At 43.9% G+C, this 23,203-nt stretch overlaps 1 protein-coding gene across 1 annotated transcript in view; it reads left to right on the plus strand.

Moving 5' to 3' along the window:
• Nucleotides 1-1,644: 1,644 nt before the first annotated feature.
• Nucleotides 1,645-23,203, plus strand: part of LOC121581219 (myomegalin) — an 88,933-nt gene continuing 67,374 nt past the window's right edge. Inside the window, exons 1-4 of the mRNA XM_041896683.2 lie at nucleotides 1,645-1,858; nucleotides 11,941-11,999; nucleotides 12,401-12,468; nucleotides 15,645-15,755. Of these exons, the coding sequence (XP_041752617.1) occupies nucleotides 1,812-1,858; nucleotides 11,941-11,999; nucleotides 12,401-12,468; nucleotides 15,645-15,755 (285 nt within the window). The 5' untranslated portion in view covers nucleotides 1,645-1,811. The remainder of the gene's footprint in view (nucleotides 1,859-11,940; nucleotides 12,000-12,400; nucleotides 12,469-15,644; nucleotides 15,756-23,203) is intronic.

Below are 23,203 nucleotides of genomic sequence, written 5' to 3' on the forward strand. Positions count from 1 at the left end.
AAAATTTGACAAACAATATATACAGTAGACTATATATATTTGTTTTTCTTTTCTTTGCCTGCTGTTGCTCTGGCTCTGTAATAGTCACGCTGTATCATAATCCCACGGTTCTTACCTGTCTAACAGTACTAAGCATGTGTTTGTAGGACTTATAGTTTTGAAATCGAAGTGTATCTAATGAAGGTAGTTTACAATATATGTGTTGCTTAGAAAATGCCATCCAGATGGTGTCATAGTTTAACTAACAACTCCAAACTCAAAGCAATTGCATGTGGAGCAGGAACCACTGACTAGCTGCCTTTTGCTATTATGAAGACACCTGCTGGTACCTCTTAACTGGTTACCTGCTGGTACCTCTTTAGTGCTATACAGAAACCCAGCCTAAAACCCCAAACAGCAAGCTATGCAGATATATGGCTAGGAAAAACTCCCTAGAAAGGCAGGAACCTGCCTCCGATCCACCTCACAGTGCTTACCTGCAACACCTGTCAATTTATTAACACCTGACCCCATAGTTCTGCCTCACCTCCCTCCCCCACTACCCATCTCTCTCCCTCAGATGTCCTGTTCGGGGAGCAGCCAGAGGTGACGGTGAACCTTTGTGAGGACAATGATACGCTAGGTTCATGGCTGACTGGCTTCCAGACACCAAACCAGAGCTGGAGGAGATTTGCACAGTAGAGAACATCAAGGTGCAGGTCATGGAGTGGAACCAACACACCCCTGCCATCTGGGTCATCTCCGATGGTAACCTGAATGAGCCACGCCCGCCCCGTACCAGACCTGCATCGTTTTTGGGAAGACGCATGAATCGAGACATACGTGGAAGCCAGTTAGGAGTGGACCTAGAAATTAAAATAATAGAGAGGAACCAGAGAAACCATGTGACTTTTCTCAGAAGACTTTAAACTGATGTGACACAGCTGATAAACGAAACAATATTTCTAGCCTGAACTGAACCCCCTTTGTGATTACCACAAACCACAGACACTTGAAAGGACACATATTGTACAGAGCTGCAGCTTGTGTCAAGATTGTATCAGATATTTTTCATATGATATATGTTTTTAATGTTGGACTCTTTCACTTCTAACGGTTGATATGTTAGAGTTATTATTGTATTGTTCAAACACAATACAGTAGCCCATACTAGGTTGCTGGTTAAACAGTAATTGTAAAGCTTATGGGGACATCTAGTGCCTCTTAGGGACATTACAACTCATCTACACACACACACACACACACACGACATTCTAGGTGATCATACACATTATGTACCTCAACATCATTTCATGCACACAGTAACACGTGTAGGCTGTTCTGTATCACACATGTACATACTTCACTTTATTCCAATAACAAAACAGTAAAACAGTCAAATACACATTTTTCAAAACTCATAATAAACCTATTGGATTGTAACAGAGTTGCCCCTGGTCTCAATTTTGAAGTATGACATTTGGTCTAAACCTTACATTCTATCTTAAACATAATATTCTCCCAAACCCCATAGACACCTTAGAAACATTTGAGGCAACCCTGCGACTTTTACATTTGAGGCAACCCTGCGACTTTTACCTTGAGCTGGAGGAGGGGTGTGGAGGACCCCCCCCACCCCGTCACCCCCTCACCCCCACCGCCGCATCCGTGGCCCATTTCAAGGCACGCATCGTCTCGAGACGCAGCCTCTTCCAAATGCAGTAATGGTTGGGGAACCCATCACAAACATTTCGTATTTTTATCGAAACCTTTAATGGCAGGATGATATGCTCGGGTTTCCCCGAAAGGTTACCCTTTAACTGACGGAATATATGGATTGGACCTCATCGCCAGAACAGACCTGGAGTGAGTCTGAAAGGTACAATTCTCGTTCTAGGATTCGGGCTTGAGAATGTGCATGGTGGCATGATTGAATAGCCTGCGGTCTAAATTATTGTTATCGGAATAAAGGTTTAATTTCCGAGGTGGTGGTTTCACAATTACAATGGTCTTTGAGGGTGAAATCGAAAATATCTACTGGAATTGTCTTCTCCACAATAATCAGCCTGCGATAATTTATCAAGGCCTTTATTATTATTATGGTGTTGACAGCAGATTTGCAAGATCTCCTAAACATTTACAAACCGAACAACATTTTCTGGCGTGTATATTTACATTTACATTTAATATTGGGATCATTATGTGGAGATAATATTTTGTAGAAATAAGAACACCCTGTCATAAACTCGTGCGTCCAAGCTATAGCCTATGTAATTTAGACCATTAATTAGGCCATGTATAGTTTATTTAATAATAATAATAATAATAGTAATAATAATAATTTATTCAACTTATATAGCGCTTTTCAAAAGAATCTCAACGCTCTTCATAGCACACAAAAGACAAGTAATTTACAAAAACAAGTAGTTAAAGAGGATTGGGACGGTTTTCGATACATTTACTTATCGATACATCGTTTGATGTTGTACAGATGGCTATGGGCGAGTTCCTCTGCCCAGGAGTTGCTGACGCCTGCCAGATCTTACAACGTCTGGATAGGTATTTTACATATCAGCTAACAAATTCATTATGTTATAGCAATCTGTCAGTCGATGACACGGTTGATGACGTGGCACGCAACCATTGGTTGATGCACGCAACGTCTGAGCAGGGTAAGACGACCGATTTCAAATAGAGCGGCCTGCCAGTCACGTGACACCTCGAAGTACGTAATAGTGTCAACATTTGGATACTATGGCATACTTTTATAGTTTCTGCTCATTTGGAACTGGGGTTCTTGATAACAGGCAGCCAATAAATGCACAAGATGAGAGAGACACAATCAATAGCAACTGATGGCACAATTATCTCTTATCTTTAAGGAGGTGTGGAAGTAACAAGATTGTTGGAGAAACAGTGGCATGGTTCCAGATATGTAATTGTCCAGTTCAAATCAAATCAAATCAAATTGTATTTGCCACATGCGCCGAATACAACAGGTGTAGACATTACAGTGAAATGCTTACTTACAAGCCCTTAACCAACAATGCAGTTTAATAAAAAAATAGCAAATAATTAAAGAGCAGCAGTAAAATAAAATAACAGTAGGGAGGTTATATACAGGGGGTACCGGTACAGAGTCAATGTGCGGGGGCACCGGTTAGTCTGAGTAATTGAGGTAATATGTACATGTGGGTAGAGTTAAAGTGACTGAACATCATTTAGGGCACATGCATACAGTGACTGAACATTTACATTTACATAATTTAGCAGACGCTCTTATCCAGAGCGACTTACAAATTGGTGCATTCAACTTATGAAAGCCAGTGGGACAACCACTTTTTTTTTATGGGGGGTGGGGGAAGAAGGATTACTTTATACTATTCCAAGTATTCCTTAAAGAGGTAGGGTTTCAAGTGTCTCCGGAAGGTGGTCAGTGACTCCGCTGTCCTGGCGTCGTAGGGGAGCTTGTTCCACCATTGGGGTGCCGGAGCAGCGAATAGCTTTGACTGGGCTGAGCGGGAACTGTGCTTCCGTAGAGGTAGGGGAGCTAGCAGGCCAGAGGTGGATGAACGTAGTGCCCTCATTTGGGTGTAGGGTCTGATCAGAGCCTGAAGGTAAGGAGGTGACGTTCCCCTCACAGCTCCGTAGGCAAGCACCATGGTCTTGTAGTAGATGTGAGCCTCAACTGGAAGCCAGTGGAGTGTGCGGAGGAGCGGGGTGACATGAGAGAACTTGGGAAGGTTAAACACCAGACGGGCTGCAGCGTTCTGGATGAGTTGTAGGGGTTTAATGGCACAGGCAGGGAGCCCAGCCAACAGCGAGTTGCAGTAATCCAGACGGGAGATGACAAGTGCCTGGATTAGGACCTGTGCCGCTTTCTGTGTAAGGTAGGGTCGTACTCTGCGAATGTTGTAGAGCATGAACCTGCAGGATCGGGTCACCGCTTTGATGTTAGCGGAGAACGACAGTTGTGCAGGGTCACACCAAGGTTCTTTGCACTCTGGGAGGAGGACACAATGGAGTTGTCAACCGTGATGGCGAGATACATCACAGTTGTTCCACTTTCGGCGAGTCATAGGAGAATCTAAGTACGCTGTTTTATGATTTAAGATGAATTTAAGAGGTGTAACCCCAGTTTTTACTCGCCTGAGTAGCCTATTCTCTACGCGTAAAGTAGAGAATGTACACATGCACAGAACGACATCAGCACATGGGCAGATTGCAGAAGCTTCGGCTCTTCCCCCCAAAAGTCAATAGTGTGCAACTGCAGCCCTGCAATTCGGGGTGTTCCTGCATGTGGGCATTCCGTCCCCGTCCCCGTCCCCGTCCCCCCTGCCCTGCCTCGAGCACCCCATTGGTTCCTGCATGAACGGCCCCCCCCTTGAGCACGACATCTTAATGCTTGTGTGCCACTTCCGTATGTGAGTCAAAAGGGAAATAAAAGTATTATCTGAGTATTATCCTTTGCTCCCACCTGCTGAATACCTGCCCTCACCGTCGTTAATAGAACTGCAGGAAAACAGTGCCCGACAGGCGGGGGCAATGGACACTCTACCGGTGTGTACTAGCTATAGCTAGCTACTGTTGTCGCCCCTGCCTCTTCTTCTTCTGTGGCATTTATCAGCGGTTGGCATCCAACATTATGGTGCATTACCGCCCTCTACTGTACTAGAGCACCCCCTGCCTTCCACCTATGTACTGGAGTCATAGCTTAAAAACCGATAGAAGGATAAAGAAGGGTTCCTGCAGATGCAGGAATGCCCATATGCAGGAATGTCCCAAATTGCGGGCTGCAGTTGAACCCTTCTCCCAAAAGTCTGGTCTGCAGCCATTGCCTTTTGTTTACCCATCAGCAGCAGGGCCAGTGGGCCACCATCTCTTAAGGTTCTTTCCATTCGGGATCCTTGGGACGTCCCTACCCCATTGAAGTTGACATTTAAAAATAGTTAAGGTAAGGGTTATGGTTATGGTTAAAGCCAGACTCAGTATGTCTCATTTATGTAATTTGTATTTATGCAATATCAAACTGTTGGGCGACAAAACAAACCCAGGCAAGACATAATGTAAACAAACCCAGGCAAGACGTAATAATGTGATCTATCAGAGTTCTCAAGCGGCCGCTAGGCCAGCCACCCTTTGATCAGTCAGTATCAGAAGATGGTCTTCTAGTTTGCTTGTAGCCTACAAGCATGTAGGCTACTCTAATGTATTGTAACATTTACATTTACAAGTTGAGTGAGCTATAAACAGCAGTAAAAGGTATTTCTAATTTGCATAGACAATTTCAACAATAAAGGCAGCCTACTGGGGTCCAACGGTAGTGCAGTTACAGTGAGGGGAAAAAAAGTATTTGATCCCCTGCTGATTTTGTACGTTTGCCCACTGACAAAGACATGATCAGTCTATAATTTTAATGGTAGGTTTATTTGAACAGTGAGAGACAGAATAACAACAAAAAAATCCAGAAAAACACATGTCAAAAATGTTATAAATAGATTTGCATTTTAATGAGGGAAGTAAGTATTTGACCCCCTCTCAATCAGAAAGATTTCTGGCTCCCAGGTGTCTTTTATACAGGTAACGAGCTGAGATTAGGAGCACACTCTTACAGGGAGTGCTCCTAATCTCAGCTTGTTACCTGTATAAAAGACACCTGTCCACAGAAGCAATCAATCAATCAGATTCCAAACTCTCCACCATGGCCAAGACCAAAGAGCTCTCCAAGGATGTCAGGGACAAGATTGTAGACCTACACAAGGCTGGAATGGGCTACAAGACCATCGCCAAGTCTCCTGAGTGGCGCAGTGGTCTAAGGCGCTGCATCGCAGTGCTAACTGTGCCACTAGAGATCCTGGTTCGAATCCAGGCTCTGTCGCAGCCGGCCGCGACCGGGAGACTCATGGGCGGCGCACAATTGGCCCAGCGTCGTCCAGGGTAGGGGAGGGAATGGCCGGCAGGGATGTAGCTCAGTTGATAGAGCATGGCGTTTGCAACGCCAGGGTTGTGGGTTCGATTCCCACGGGGGGCCAGTATAAAAAAAAATAATAAAATAAAATAAAATAAAAAAAATATATATATATATATATATATATATATATATGTATTCACAAACTGTAAGTCGCTCTGGATAAGAGCGTCTGCTAAATGACTAAAATGTAAATGTAAATGTAAATGGAAGAAACACTTTTTTCCCTCACTGTATCTGCTTGATCTCTTGGAGTGCAAACACTTGCCTGGAAAAGTCGCCCCTCAGCAACTATAAATTTGCCATCAAAAGGTTGCAATAGTAAACTCAACATCCAAGAGGAAAACAATTATCCAGCTAACAACTCCAGAGTCTGCAAGTTGTACAGGACTAGTAAAGGCCCAGTGCACTACTTTTGTGAATAAATTATTATTATTTTTAATTATTATTTAATTTTTAATTCTGATTGTTCAGGGGGTGCTGCTGCACCCTCAGCATCCCTACTTCCCGTGGCTATAGGCTAATCACCCACCGGTAGGCTATGTACATTTTCTAGCAATGCGTTGCTTCACTTACCAGTAGACAGAGCTGGCTTTCGTGATTATTATCCATAGTGTTCAGCATGCACTGGTCGTGCTGAGGAGTCTAAATGATGGTGCAACTAGCAAGAAAATATTCTTAATCCCTTGCTGAATGAAAATCGCCCACAATTCCCGTTTTCATTCAGAAACTCAAACTAGCAACATCAAAGCAACTTTGTAACAACAGACCTGCCAGTGTTTAAAAAATCTGCGCTCCACCGCATCATCAGCTGTCACACAGACAGACGCACAGATGGACTGACAGCCAGGCTCCAATATTTTTTACAGTTACGACATGTATTTGTCAGCTAAATTACACTTTTATTCTGTATCACTCAACTTTCATTTATAATGAGTCTCGTTTGTAATGAGGAGGATATAGCTAGATATATGTATTGTTGATGTGTTGCTGAAGTTGTGGATGGATCAGAGGAACAGATAGAACTTGTGGGAGAGAAATGATCAATCTGACTATGCATCATAATTACCTGGATAAATCTGACCTGTAAACTAAGCTGCTGTACTGACAATTCGTAAAACCTTCATTTGTATCACTTTGAAATGACCCAAATGTCAAATGAATCTTTCAGCTATACATTTAGATAGATAGATAGATAGATAGATAGATAGATATTTCTGCCCTGCTAGAGCTGCCCCGGTCAACTGTAAGTGCTGTTATTGTGAAGTGGAAACATCTAGGAGCAACAACGGCTCAGCCGCCAAGTGGTAGGCCACACAAGCTCACAGAACGGGACCGGCGAGTGCTGAAGCGAGTAGTGCGTAAAAATCACCTGTCCTCGGTTGCAACACCCACTACCGAGTTCCAAACTGCTTCTGGAAGCAACGTCAGCACAAGAACTGTTCGTCGGGAGCTTCATGAAATGGGTTTCTATGGCCGAGCAGCCACACACAAGCCTAAGATCACCATGCGCAATGCCAAGCATCAGCATGCGCAATGCCAAAGCTCGCCGCCATTGGACTCTGGAGCAGTGGAAACGCATTCTCTGGAGTGATGAATCACGCTTCACCATCTGGCAGTCCGACGGACATATCTGGGTTTGGCGGATGCCAGGAGAACGCTACCTGCCCAAATGCATAGAGCCAACTGTAAAGTTTGGTGGAGGAGGAATAATGGTCTGGGGCTGTTTTTCATGGTTCAGACTAGGCCCCTTAGTTCCACTGAAGGGAAATGTTAACGCTACAGCATACAATCACATTCTAGACTATTCTGTGCTTCCAACTTCTAAGTTTGGGGAAGGCCCTTTCCTGTTTCAGTATGACAATTCCCCCCTGCAGAAAGCGAGGTCCATACAGAAATGGTTTGTCGAGATCGGTGTGGAAGAACTTAACTGGTCTGACCTCAACCCTGACCTCAACCCCATCAAACACCTTTAGGATGAATTGGAACGCCCAACATCAGTGCCCAACCTCGCTAATGCTCTTGTGGCTGAATGGAAGTAAGTCCCTGCAGCAATGTCCCAACATTTAGTGGAAAGCCTTCCCAGAAGAGTGGAGGCTGTTATAGCAGCAAAGGGGGGACCAATTCTATATTAATGCCCATGATTTTAGAAAGAGATGTTTGACGAGCAAGTGTTCACATACTTTTGGTCATGTAGTGTATTTATAAAGTGACATTTTATTTGGGACTTGAGTCTGGCTTTAAGGTAAGGATAGGGGTTAGGGTTTAGGGTAGGTACGTCCCAAGGATCCCGGATAGCACTAACCATCTCACTAATCGGGCATCAGCTGCTCAGCTGTCCAAAAACCACATAGTTATTTTCTGGCCCAACAACTGGTTAAGGAACAGTCTATGGCATAGAATCATAGAACTGTGGCATGTGTGGCAGTTAATTCTACTTTAGCAAACTTGTTGTAACTTTTATTGTATTGCTTGTTAGGCCAGGCAACAATGCTATGGTATTAATTGCAGAAAAGGTTAGGTACTGCATAAAAAATTTACGATTTTAGAGATAGACTTAGTCAAATATAGAACTGAAGAGGTGATACGCAATGTATGGTTTTCCTTTACTCTGTGTCTGTTTGTTTCAGTCCCTCTTGGCTTTGGCTAATAAGGACAGGATATCCCTCAACCCAGTGGGGCTTTGACCTTTGTCTTTAATTAGGTCACCCCTTTATCTTTATGGGGGGGGGGGGGCTGCGTGTATGACACACTGAAAGCAGCAGCTGTGTGGTGTTCGTTTTTGGGGAGTAGCTGGATGAAGCAGTATTGTGACTGTAAGACCTCCTGATAGGATTAAACTCTGACCCCATGTGCACTTGTTGGCTGCTTGTATGCTGAGCACTTGTTGGCTGCTTTTCCTTCACTCTGCCGTCCGACTCATCCCAAACCATCTCAATTGGGTTGAGGTCGGGGGATTGTGGAGGCCAGGTCATCTGATGCAGCACTCCATCACTCTCCTTCTTGGTCAAATAGCCCTTTCACAGCCTGGAGGTGTGTTGGGACATTGTCCTGTTGAAAAACAAATGATACTTCCACTAAGCCCAAATCAGATGGGATGGCGTATCGCTGCAGAATGCTGTGGTAGCCATACTGGTTAAGTGTGTCTTGAATTCTATATAAATCACAGACAGTGTCACCAGCAAAGCACCCCCACACCATAACACTTCCTCCTCCTTGCTTTACGGTGGGAAATACACATGCAGAGATCATCCATTTACCCACACCGCGTCTCACAAAGACACGGCGGTTGGAACCAAAAATCTCAAACACCAAGCAGGTGTCTTCTTCTTATTGGTGTCCTTTAGTAGTGGTTTCTTTTCAGCAATTCGACCATGAAGGCCTGACTCACACAGTCCCCTCTGAACAGTTGATGTTGAGATGTGTCTGTGACTTGAACTCTGTGAAGCATTTATTTGGGCTGCAATTTCTGAGGCTGGTAACTCTAATGAACTTATCCTCTGCAGCAGAGGAAACTCTGGGTCTTCCATTCCAGTGGCGGTCCTCATGAGAGCCAGTTTCATCATAGCGCTTGATGATTTTTGCGACTACACTCGAGGAAACGTTCAAAGTTCTTGAAATGTTCCGTATTGACTGACCTTCATGTCTTAAAGTAATGATGGACTGTTGTTTCACTTTGCTTATTTTGAGCTGTTCTTGCCATGATGGTATTGGTATTTTACTAAATAGGACTATCTTCTGTATACCCCCCCCTACCTTGTCACAACACAACTGATTGGCTCAAACGCATTAAGGAAAGAAATTCCACACATTAACTTTTAAAAGGCACACCTGTTAATTGAAATGCATTCCAGGTGACAACCTCATGAAGCTGGTTGAGAGAATGCCAAGAGTGTGCAAAGCTGTAATGAAGGCAAAGGTTGGCTATTTGAAGGATCTCAAATATAAAATATTTGTTTAACACTTTCTTGGTTACTACATGATTCCATACAGTGGGGAAAAAAAGTATTTAGTCAGCCACCAATTGTGCAAGTTCTCCCACTTAAAAAGATGAGAGAGGCCTGTAATTTTCATCACAGGTACAAGTCAACTATGACAGACAAAATGAGAAAAAGAATTCCAGAAAATCACATTGTAGGATTTTTAATGAATTTATTTGCAAATGATGGTGGAAAATAAGTATTTGGTCAATAACAAAAGTTTCTCAATACTTTGTTATATACCCTTTGTTGGCAACGACACAGGTAAAACGTTATCTGTAAGTCTTCACAAGGTTTTCACACACTGTTGCTGGTATTTTGGCCCATTCCTCCATGCAGATCTCCTCTAGAGCAGTGATGTTTTGGGGCTGTCGCTGGGCAACACGGACTTTCAACTCCCTCCAAAGATTTTCTATGGGGTTGAGATCTGGAGACTGGCTAGGCCACTCCAGGACCTTGAAATGCTTCTTACGAAGCCACTCCTTCATTGCCCGGGCGGTGTGTTTGGGATCATTGTCATGCTGAAAGACCCAGCCACGTTTCATCTTCAATGCCCTTGCTGATGGAAGGAGGTTTTCACTCAAAATCTCACGATACATGGCCCCATTCATTCTTTCCTTTACACGGATCAGTCGTCCTTGTCCCTTTGCAGAAAAACAACCCCAAAGCATGATGTTTCCACCCCCATGCTTCACAGTAGGTATGGTGTTCTTTGGATGCAACTCAGCATTCTTTGTCCTCCAAACACGACAAGTTGAGTTTTTACCAAAAAGTTCTAATTTGGTTTCATCTGACCATATGACATTCTCCCAATCCTCTTCTGGATCATCCAAATGCACTCTAGCAAACTTCAGACGGGCCTGGACATGTACTGGCTTAAGCAGGGGGACACGTCTTGCACTGCAGGATTTGAGTCCCTGGTGGCGTAGTGTGTTACTGATGGTAGGCTTTGTTACTTTGGTCCCAGCTCTCTGCAGGTCATTCACTAGGTCCCCCCGTGTCGTTCTGGGATTTTTGCTCACCGTTCTTGTGATCATTTTGACCCCACGGGGTGAGATCTTGCGTGGAGCCCCAGATCGAGGGAGATTATCAGTGGTCTTGTATGTCTTCCATTTCCTAATAATTGCTCCCACAGTTGATTTCTTCAAACCAAGCTGCTTACCTATTGCAGATTCAGTCTTCCCAGCCTGGAGCAGGTCTACAATTTTGTTTCTGGTGTCCTTTGACAGCTCTTTGGTCTTTGCCATAGTGGAGTTTGGAGTGTGACTGTTTGAGGTTGTGGACAGGTGTCTTTTATACTGATAACAAGTTCAAACAGGTGCCATTAATACAGGTAACGAGTGGAGGACAGAGGAGCCTCTTAAAGACGAAGTTACAGGTCTGTGAGAGCCAGAAATCTTGCTTGTTTGTAGGTGACCAAATACTTATTTTCCACCATAATTTGTAAATAAATTAATTAAAAATCCTACAATGTGATTTTCTGGATTTTTTTTCTCAATTTGTCTGTCATAGTTGACGTGTACCTATGATGAAAATTACAGGCCTCTCTCATCTTTTTAAGTGGGAGAACATGCACAATTGGTGGCTGACTAAATACTTTTTTTCCCCACTGTATGTGGTCCTCTGTAGCTCAATTGGTAGAGCATGGCGCTTGTAACGCCAGGGTAGTGGGTTCGATCACCGGGACCACCCATACGTAAAAATGTATGCGCACATGACTGTAAGTCGCTTTGGATAAAAGCGTCTGCTAAATGGCAAATTATTATTATTATTATATGTGTTATTTCATAGTTTTGATGTCTTCACTATTATTCTACAATGTAAAAAATAGTCATAATAAAGAAAAACCCTTGAATGAGTAGGTGTGTGCAAACTTTTGACTGGTAGTGTATGTACTGTATGTAGTATGTGATGCTAAAAATGATCCAACTATTTCTGTAAGGCAATATTGACCACAGAGACACTCTGGTTAAATATCTGTGTGTGTGTGTGTGTGTGTGTTTGTGTGTGTAGGCTACTCACCGTGTCTCACTCTGAGGAGTCCCCATCCAGGAGCACAGGTCACATGACAGGTAACCCCTTTTATTTTGACTTCCTGATTGTCCCAAAGCTTTGACCCAGTAAAATCGTTAAAGACTCCAACCACCCAAGCCATAGACAATTCTCTCTGCTTCCGCATGGCAAGCGGTACCGGTGCATCAAATCTGACACCAACAGGCTCCTGAACAGCGTTTTCTCTAGTATTGCATTGTTATTGATTATTGCATTGTTCGATTCTGAGTTTGCAAGAAAGACATTTCACTGTACTTGTGTGCATGTGACACTAAATGGGAAACTAAAACTTGAAACAGTTGCAGGGTAAAGTAGTAAGAATGTGACTAAACTGCAATAACAATTTTACCTGCCTATGTAATAACCGTAATTACCATGTAATAAAAAAGTTTAAAATGGTTCTGATGTTCTCTCGATTCAGATGTATGTAGTGATGAAACAGACAACTCTCCTCCTCTCCAACCTCACACTCTGAGAGAGTTTGAACAGGTGAGCTCTCCTCTTTCTCTTTTGGGGCATAATTCAATGCTCAAAACCTTTGTATCCTCATTGTGTTAACTTGTTGTTTACATCTTGTGGGCCCATAATGTACTGTAATGAAGAAGACTGAAAACCAATCTGTGAGGAGTGGAACAAGCAGGCCAGCTGCTGTTGCAAGAGCCTGGATGTTACAGTAAATTATTCAGTCTACTAAAACAACAGTCTACACAACAAACATTTGTAAAAACCGATAACTAAGAAGACCCTGTGCTCTTCTTGACCACGTGACCTCACCAGGGAAAACTCTGAACCCTAGCGATAGGTTTTTCCTGGTCAGGTCAGCCATTCCGATCGTGTACATGTAATGTTGGAAAGTCTTTGTTGTTGTTCAGATTCCTTGCTAAAGCACCTGTTCTGGGGAAACTGTCTGAGGGATGGAACATACCCAACACAGCTTCTTATCCAGTGCATGCCTCGGGCTACAGTTATAGAGCTTATAATCTGTCTCAAAGTCACAAAGTAGACTATTTCTGGACCCTGAATTCATGCCAAACAAATTTTCAAAAAACCTTTTCATTTGACTCCACACCAGGTGATATGAACACCGGTTTGTCTATCACGCACACCGTTATTTCTTTCCCACCATTCTCCATCTCATCTATTTTACCTCCCATTCCAACCCCCCCCCATTCTGTCACCCACTTTATTCCACACATCACGCTTCCTCTACTTGCTGACCTCTCCCCCTCCCCAACTCTTTTCTCTCATCAATCTCAAAATCACTTTATGAACAGTCCATGGTTCAAACACATTCCAAATAAAAATAGCTTACTAGTGGGAGTCGTGCACAAACCATTAGGTTTATAGCATGTAGATGCTCCTCCTTTAATGCTATTCTGGAGGCTTTGCTGCTCTCTGGTAAAATGGGATATGCAGCTAGCTTCTCACGAAAGCAGAGGTTCCACTCTGAAAGAGGGGCACGACCCAAAGCGACCATCTCTTTCATGGGCGCTGACACTAGCCTCTTTAGGAAGTTATAAATACACACACAGGCATGCAGTGTACACGAAAAATGTGTGGAATTGCAGGAAATTAGCTATAAAACAGCAAATTATTTTCTCCGCCCCATGGCAAAATTAGTAGAATTGCATGAAATTAGTAATAAAATTGCTAAATCTTCTCTCCGCCCCATGGCAAAATGTGTAGAATTGCAGGAAATTAACTCTAAAACGTATTTCTTTCTCTCCTCTGTCAAGAGGGATGCAGCTAAAATGTTTTGCTTGCAAGGTGGGGGGCCCTCAAAAAAAGCTAGGGCCAACTCTGACTGCATGTGTGGGTATGGATGTGGGTATGTAGACCGGCGAGCCACTGCGGCCTCTCATGATGCCCATCCCTGTTGTAGAGCATGTACCTGCAGGAGGGAGACACTGCTTTGATGTTTGCGGAGAACGACAGGGTGTTGTCCAGGGTCACGCCAAGGTTCTTTGCACTCTTGGAGGGGGACACCGTGGAGTTGTCAACCGTGATGCACAGGTTCTTTGATCAGAGGAAGTGTGAGGGGAAGTGACTGTGTGTGAGGGCGATGGCATGCCTTCGTGGCTGTTGTACCTCCCGTCGACAAATAAATGTCCAGTGTGTTATTATAATTTCTTCGTTTTTCTACAACGGCCCGGCAACTCGCCACGTGTGTGTTGTTGTTTTTAAACACACAGCAGTGATGTCATCCTCGTGTTACGTGGTGATTAAATAAGCTTGGTGCCTGGCCCGTGTCTCTGGTGAATTATTTAAGAAACTGTTTGTAACTCTAGACATTAATGGACACAGTCACTGAATCTGCAGAGGGACAAGGTTGACTAATGATGATGTCATAGGTGCCCAGTCAATCAGTCAGTGCATAGCCAACAAAATACCCTTGAAAAAGTCATTGTTTAAAGTATGTACGCTTGTACATAATGTGCTTACATGCATATGATTGGTATTGTTTGAGAGGCCATCACCATATTACTAACACCTATCTGGTGTCTTCAGAGGGGTACAGGCAGAAATATTATTTAAAAATCAGTGCGGCACTCCGGACCTCGGTGAAGACCGAATGCGGCCTGTGGGGCAAAATGAGTTTGACACCCCTGCTCTACTGTATCTGTCCATCCCAACAGTCCGTCTATGTGTCCGAACATGAAATCTGTGTGTAACTCAAACCACTGCGTATCATACATTGATGTCAATTGTAGATCTGAGTGAAAAGGCAGATTTCTATAGATTTCATTTGATGACTCAGCCCTAAGATACAATGTACCTGTGCACAGATAGACTGACGAATGGACCGAGTGTGGGATAGGAAGGTACAGTATAATATTTACGTTTATTAACATGTTACATAAGAATGATGTTGTCAGGGTACCGAGTTTCAGCTGGTCATTCACATGTGCTTTAAAGTTTACACAGAGTAAGGAGAGGGGACAGAGAGAGGATATGTACGATCATTCCGACCACCTAGCACCTCTTTCTATTTACCGCTTTCTCTCTCTCTCCCTCTCTCTGGGGTGATCGCCTTACATGTCACATGTGCATGTCATCCCATATAACTGCCCCCGCCACACTCGCTCTTCTCTCTCTCTCTCTCTCTCTCTCTCTCTCTCTCTCTCTCTCTCCTGGCTGTCTGAGATTCCAGGCATGTCTGTGTCAGTAAAATAAACTCCTGTGTTCGGCCCCCTCTTCTCCAGAACACACCATGGAGCCATCATGGCCACAGCTCTGACCGCCCGGGCCGCGGAGTAGCCCTCTGCGTCGCTAAACGGCCCAACAACACTCCCATGTGTGTGTGTTTTAGCGTTAGTGTGTGTGTTTGGATTCGCCGTGGCTTCCTAGAGTTCAGGAAGCCGCTTTTGTAGTATTTGTATATATCTATCTTTTTTCCCATTGTTTTTTCACTTGACACTGCAAAAGCGATGACTGATATATTATGCCCACCGGGAAGAAGCCATAGCATATCTAACGATTACCGGACTTTCTGATCGATATCACGGACATGTCAAATGGTTACCATATTTTTTAACGGTTACCGTATTTTCCTATAATACGGCCATGTCAAATGGGTACCGTATTCTCTGACGTATAAGGGACATGTCTGCGGGTTGCCGTTGTTTTTAAGGGACATGTCTAACGGTTACCGTACTCTTTCGCAGCACCTCAATGACCTGAAGAAGGAGAACTTCAGCCTCAAGCTCCGCATCTACTTCCTGGAGGAAAGGATCCAGCAGAAGTACGAGGACAGCAGTGATCATGTCTACCGCACGGTGAGTAACTGGCACACGTTAATACACACTATCTGTCATTGATCCTGTTTGAAATAGAATTGTGCCAAACTCTAGCTGGAGAGAAGAACATTTAAATAAATATATATGGCCTTTTCTTCATGATGAGTATTGTTTGGCGCAAAATGACCAGAGGAGTTGGAAAGACAACACAAACAGATTTGGGACCAGGCTACCGTGTGTGTCCCTCTGTGGAGAATGGAGCACGTCCTTCCCCTGTGATGTCATTGTCCTACTACAGGGAGCCATGCGATAGGTATTTGTATAGCTATCATAGTTCCTATGGTCTTACCCCCAGACAAGGTTGGCACACAGACAGCTCCTAATCCCAGGGAAAGGGCAGCAGTCTGGGGCACAGGGTGCCTGCTGCCTGACCCCTGAGATGCATGTTAGAAAGGTGTTGATGGAAGGGTGTGTGAGATCATATACGGGGTGTGTGTTTTAGGTGTGTGTGTGTGTTTACGGTGACTCAGCTGTTGTCTGTGTGCATATGGAAATTGGTCAATTCTCCAGAATTCCTATAGACCACCACTCCAGATAGGTAGATAGATTAGTGTGTGTGTGTGTGTGTCTATGCGTGTGTGTTTGCTTTCATGCTTGCTTTCGTGTGCGTGCGTGTGTGTTTGTATTTTTCCAAGATGGCTGACCTGATCCAAACAAACAAGACCTGAATGTGCTCTGACTTATCCTCCTCTATCTCTGCATGCCACAGCTAACTGAGTGGAGAGAGGTTCGACCAAACTGTCACTTTCATGTTTTATCATGTTATAATTGGGTATTAAGCCCTGTGGTGCTCAATATCTCATACTGTACAGTTAAAGCTTAATCGGTTTAATAACCTTTTATTGGAGACTCAATATCACATCATCAAATGGACATATAAGGGGAGTCTCACTTCAAGACCATGCAAGACAATATGATGATGCGGTCACTTCATTGTCTTCATTGTCTCAGATAAAGATTGCCGTTGGATTGTTTCTTTGTAGATCCGCATGATCCAGTTAATTCCCTGGCACAGTTTCTGTTGTCTTGGTTTACATTCACTGTCCAGGCCAATAGTAGGAATGAGAGGATTTCTATATATAGTCCAAGCTTGAGTGCAATAATTTTTTTTACACATTTGTTCTTCTGCAATGGGTTTGACTGTGCTTTTTCATCCCAATCTATTTGCATGCATGTCGGTATAGGGATCTATCTGTGGCATATACTGTATGTGGGTACATTACATTTACATTTTTACATTTACAGTCATTTAGCAGACGCTCTTATCCAGAGCGACTAGGGTACATGTCTTCAGAACTGTGAGTATGTAAGCGAATAGGCCTAGCACTACTCTTAATCCCAGGTCTAGGCCAATCACGGCCGCCTCGTACCACTCCAGTGCATGTCTAGTTATAACGGGAACTGTTGCTGTGGGCTGAGGGGGTAGGAGGGGCAGCAATAGCATGTGCACGATAGACTGCTATATTTAGAGCTTTGTGGATAACAGGAAAACATCCCAGTATCTGTCTGCCTGTCAAGCAGTGACTCATGATGTGAAAAGTAATGCTTTATAAAGTACAGTGAAATGTATTTCTTGCAAGCGCCAAATCCAACAATGCAGTAATCAATATCAACAGGGGCGCAACTTTGGTTTTAGAAGTGGGGGGGACATATATATATTTTTTATCCAGTCAGATAAACACTCCAAACAGACTACCCGACCGCTCAGAGGCGTCCGCATGGTCCTAAAGCACACCGTTGCCTTGTTTTGTATCACATTCCAATGATAAAACTGGGGGGGACAAAAATGCAATTTCAGAATGTGGGGGGGACATGCCCCCCCCGTCCCCCCGTCCCCCCATCCCCAGTGAAGGTTGCGCCCCTGAAAATCAATGTAGCACTAACAATGGCTTAAGGTAGAGTAACAACACACCAGAAATTCAAATGAGAAAGTAAGAAGCTGGTCAGTTCCAATACCATATTTACAATGTGCAGGGATACTGGAGTGATAGATGTAGATATGCATAGGGTTAAGGTGACTAGGCATCAGGATATATGATAAACAGAGTCGCAGCATCGTAAATGTTGATTGTTTTGGAGTGTGTGTGCGTGTGTGTAGAGTCAGCATAAACGTGTGCGCATGTTATGTGTGTGTGTGAGTGTGTAATCAGAGTGGTGTGGTCTTGAGGACCCATACCAAACCTTTTCAACTTCCTGAGGGGAAAGAGGCGCTGTCATGCCTTCTTCACGACTGTGCGCGTGTGAGTGGACCATTTTAAGTCCTTAGTGATTTCGACACAGAGGAACCTGAAGCTCTCGACCTGCTCCACTGCAGCCCCGTTGAAATGGATGGGGGTGTGCTCGCCCCCCCGTTCCTTTTAGTCCACGATCAGCTCCTTGGTCTTACTGAAGTTGAGGGAGTGGTTGTTGACCCGGCACCACACTGCCAGGTCACTGACCTCCTCCCTGTAGGCTGTCTCATCGTCGCCGGGGATCAGGCCTATCATGATGATGATGGTGTTGGAGTCATGCGTGGCCACGCAGTTGTGGGTGAACAGGGAGTACAGGAGGGGACTAAGCACACACCCCTGTGGTGCCCCCGTGTTGAGGGTCAGCGTGGCGGAGGTGATGTTGCCTACCCTCACCATCTGGGGGCAGCCCGTCAGGAAGTCCAGGATCCAGTTGCAGAGGGAGGTGTTCAGTCCCAGGGTCCTAAGCTTGGTGACGATCTTGGAGGGGACAATGGTGTTGAACGCTGAGCTGTAGTCAATGAACATAATTCTCACATAGGTATTCCTCTTATCTAGATTTGACTGGATTTGATTTGAAAATTGGTCTACTGTACATACCAATTGTAGCTATGTGTAAGAGCATACATTGTGATGAGTTGTCATGAAATTGTTGAAAGTCGCTCTGGATAACAATGTCTGCTAAATGACTGTTGTCATATGAACATTGCTCTTGGGTCAATGTTTTGCTGAATTATTCCCCCAAATGTATTATGTTAGAGATCAATATTTCACACATTATTCCCCAAAATGTATTATGTTAGAGATCAATATTTCACACTGTAAGGAGATGGCATAGTCATTACCCATGTGCCATTACCAAGAGCTGGTCGACTCACGACCCTGAGTATGCTGATGTGGAGTATTTTGATGTGCTGCCAGTTTCAGAGTGGGTGAGCTATGGAGGCACGTGCAGTGAGTGTATGTGTGTTCCTAAGTGTTTGTGTTAAAGTGCGTGTGTGTGTGTGTGTGTGTGTGTGTATGGGCGTGTAGGCAGTATAGGCATGTGTAGCCAGCAGGGTCAGTGTGAGTGTTAAGGACAGACAGATAGTTGTGCTGTGGCAGTGTGATACACTGTGATACACTGGAACACCTTTGGCTAGAAGACAAAGCTACTTCTACAATTCAATAGACTTACACTGGAGGAAGTACTGTAATACCACAGGACTGGCAGAGAGCGAGAGAGGGATGGAGAGACGGGGAGGGAGAGAGATTGAATTTGAATTTTGGAGAGAAAACGTTTGACTCTTTCTGAGCTAACTTTGACGAGAGAGAGTGTGGGGGAGAGAGATTAAGAGAAAGAGATGGAGAGGGACTGTCCTCTTCTTTTCCAGGGTCAAAATTGGACAATCACATTCCCAAGCCATTTTTCAAATAGTCCATACCGCAGTCCATCTACAGTCTATCTACAGTCCAAATCCCTAGCCTCAGAGCCCTGTCCTGTCCTGGCTTGCTGTGTCCGTTAGAGCAGGTAAACAAAATGTGTCTCTTAACCTCTGACTCCTGGTCTAAGCCCCAAAGCTGCTCTGCATTCCCCCTGGTCTAAATATAACCTCTGTGACAGCGGAATGCCATGTTCCCACTGATGTTACATTACACCAGTGGAGGCTCCTCAGAGGAGGAAGGGGGAGGACCATCCTCCTCAGTGAATTTCAAAAAAAAAAAGTTATCCTTTTTAGATAAAACTATACTAAATATAATCACATGACACCAAATAATTGATTAAAACACACTATTAGATGTTTATGTTATTTGGGGGTTGGGAGTGAGAAGGAGAGAGGACAGGTTGTGAGTGTAGGGTTGCTGTTGCTGGCTAGCAGTGGGAAGGTGTTTGAGGGGGATAGGAGACAATGGATACTGTACAAGACAAAACAGTAGGTGCATTTGGAAGGTAGGAGTTTCAAGGAGGGTATACTGTGTCCTCTGCTGGTCAGGGGTCTTTGCACAGCAGTACAGGTGCTTTGTACAGCAACACTGTAGCTCTCAAACACCTCTCATCTCTCAGTACTGGGGCAACACCTGCACTGAGGCATCAACACAGAGTCCACTATAGTCCATACCGCAGTCCATCTACAGTCTATCTACAGTCCATACCACAGTCCAGCTACAGTGCACACAGTCCATACCACAGTCCATACCACAATCCATCTACGGTCCATACCGCAGTCCATACCGCAGTCCATCTACAGTCCAGCTACAGTCCAGCTACAGTCCATACCACAGTCCATCTACAGTCCATCTACAGTCCATACCGCAGTCCATCTACAGTCCAGCTACACTCCATCTACAGTCCATACCACAGTCCATCTACAGTCCAGCTACAGTCCATACGGCAGTCCATCTACAGTCCAGCTACAGTCCATACGGCAGTCCATCTACAGTCCAGCTACAGGCCATACCGCAGTCCATCTACAGTCCATACAGCAGTCCAGCTACAGTCCATAACGCAGTCCATCTACACTACAGTCCATAACACTGTCCTACTTATCATAGTGTATTCATGGCTTAGTGACAGGAACACATATAATGTTATTATGCAGGCATTGTGAGAGCCAATCCACATCAAGTGTTCTTAAGGAGGCCAATCAACTCATATGCCCAGACTTCTCAAGTTCATACTACGACTAGCAGCTCTCTGTCAGTCCCTAGTTCTAGAACATGATGTATGTCTATTTGATTTGATTTATTAGGATCCCCATTAGCCAACGCCAATGGCAACAGCTAGTCTTACTGGGGTCCGACACATAACGAAAAAGACATTACAGACAAAAGGCTTTACAATTTACATACATTTAAAAACATTAACATGTAGTGTGTGTGTGTGCATCTATCAGTTACACATACACTACCGGTCAAAAGTTTCAGAATACCTACTCATTCAAGGGTTTTTCTTTATTTTTACTATTTTCTACGTTGTAGAATAATAGTGAAGACATCAAAACTATGAAATAACACATATGGAATCATGTAGTAACCAAAAAATTATATTTCTTAACATTCTTCAAATAGCCACCCTTTGCACACTCTTGGCATTCTCTCAACCAGCTTCACCTGGAATGCTTTTCCAACAGTCTTGAAGGAGTTCCCACATATGCTGATCACTTGTTGGCTACTTTTCCTTCACTCTGCGGTCCGACTCATCCCAAACCATCTCAATTGGGTTGAGGTCGGGGGATTGTGGAGGCCAGGTCATCTGATGCAGCACTCCATCACTCTCCTTCTTGGTAAATTAGCCTTTACACAGCCTGGAGGTGTGTTGGGTCATTGTCCTGTTGAAAAACAAATTATAGTCCCACTAAGCCCAAACCAGATGGGATGGCGTATCGCTGCAGAATGCTGTGGTAGCCATGCTGGTTAAGTGTGCCTTGAATTCTAAATAAATCACGGACAGTGTCACCAGCAAAGCACCCCCACATCATAACACCTCCTCCTCCATGCTTTACGGTGGGAAATACACATGCGGAGATCATCCGTTCACCCACACCAAAGACACAGCGGTTGGAACCAAAAATCTCAAATTTGGACTCCAGACCAAAGGACAAATTTCCACTAATGTTAATTGTTCGTGTTTCTTGGCCCAAGCAAGTCTCTTCTTCTTATTGGTGTCTTTTAGTAGTGGTTTCTTTGCAGCAATTCGACCATGAAGGACTGATTCACACAGTATCCTCTGAACAGTTGATGTTGAGATGTGTCTGTTACTTGAACTCTGTGAAGCATTTATTTGGGCTGCAATTTCTGAGGCTGATAACTCTAATGAACCTATCCTCTGCAGCAGAGGTAACTCTGGGTCTTCCATTCCTGTGGCGGTCCTCATGAGAGCCAGTTTCATCATAGCGCTTGATGGTTTTTGCAACTGCACTTGAAGAAACGTTCAAAGGTCTTGAAATGTTCCGTATTGACTGACCTTCATGTCTTAAAGTAATGATGGACTGTTGTTTCACTTTGCTTATTTGAGCTGTTCTTGCCATAATATGGACTTGGTCTTTTACCAAATAGGGATATCTTCTGTATAACCCCTACCTTTGGCTCAATCGCATGCATTCCAGGTGACTACCTCATGAAGCTGGTTGAGGGAATGCCAAGAGTGTGCAAAGCTGTCAAAGGTGGCTATTTCATAAAATATATTTTGATTCGTTTAACACTTTTTTGGTTACTACATGATTCCATATTTGTTATTTCATAGTTTTGATGTCTTCACTATTATTCTAGAATGTAGAAAATAGTAAAAAATAAAGAAAAACCCTTGAATGAGTAGGTGTTCTAAAACTTTTGACCGGTAGCGTACATGTCAGTATATACACACAACAAGTAGGTCACATTGGGGAGAGGCGTTGTGCCTTGAGGTGTTGCTATTTGGCTAAGAGTCTCTCCTCAACTCTTAGCCAAGAGAGACTGGCACGCATAGTATTAATATTAGCCCTCTGATTACAATGAAGAACAAGACGTGTGACTCTGTTCTGGGCCAGCTGCAGTTTAACTAGGTCTTTCTTTGCAGAACTTGACCACATGACTGGATAATAATCAGGATTGGATAAAACTAGACCTGCAGGACTTGCTTTGTGGAGTGTGGTGTCAAAAAAGCAGAGCATCTCTTTATTACGGATAGACCTCTCCCCATCTTTACAACCATTGAATCTATATGTTTTGACCATGACCGTTTACAATCTAAGGTAACACCAAGTAATTTAGCTTCCTCAACTTGTTCAACAGCCACACCATTCATTACCAGATTCAACTGAAGTCTAGAACTTAGGACATGATTTGAACCAAATACAATGCTCTTAATTTTAGAGATGTTAAGGACCAGTTTATTACTGGCCACCCATTCCAAAACAGACTGCAACTATTTGTTAAGGGTTTCAGTGACTTCAGTAGCTGTGGTTGCTGATGCGTATATGGTTGACTCATCAGCATACATCGATACACATGCTTTGTTTAATGCCAGTGGCAGTTCAGAAAAAAGTAGAGGGCCTAAAGAGCTGCCCTGTGGTACACCACACTTTACATGTTTGACATTAGAGAAGCTTCCATTAAAGAACACTCTCTGAGTTCTATTAGATAGATAGCTCTGGATCCACGATATGGTTGAGGTTGAAAAACCATAACACATACGTTTTCTCAACAACAGGTTATGGTCAATAATATCAAAGGCTGCACTGA

This window comes from Coregonus clupeaformis, chromosome 14, assembly GCF_020615455.1.
Source record: "Coregonus clupeaformis isolate EN_2021a chromosome 14, ASM2061545v1, whole genome shotgun sequence".
In the NCBI taxonomy this organism is placed as follows: Eukaryota; Metazoa; Chordata; class Actinopteri; order Salmoniformes; family Salmonidae; genus Coregonus; species Coregonus clupeaformis.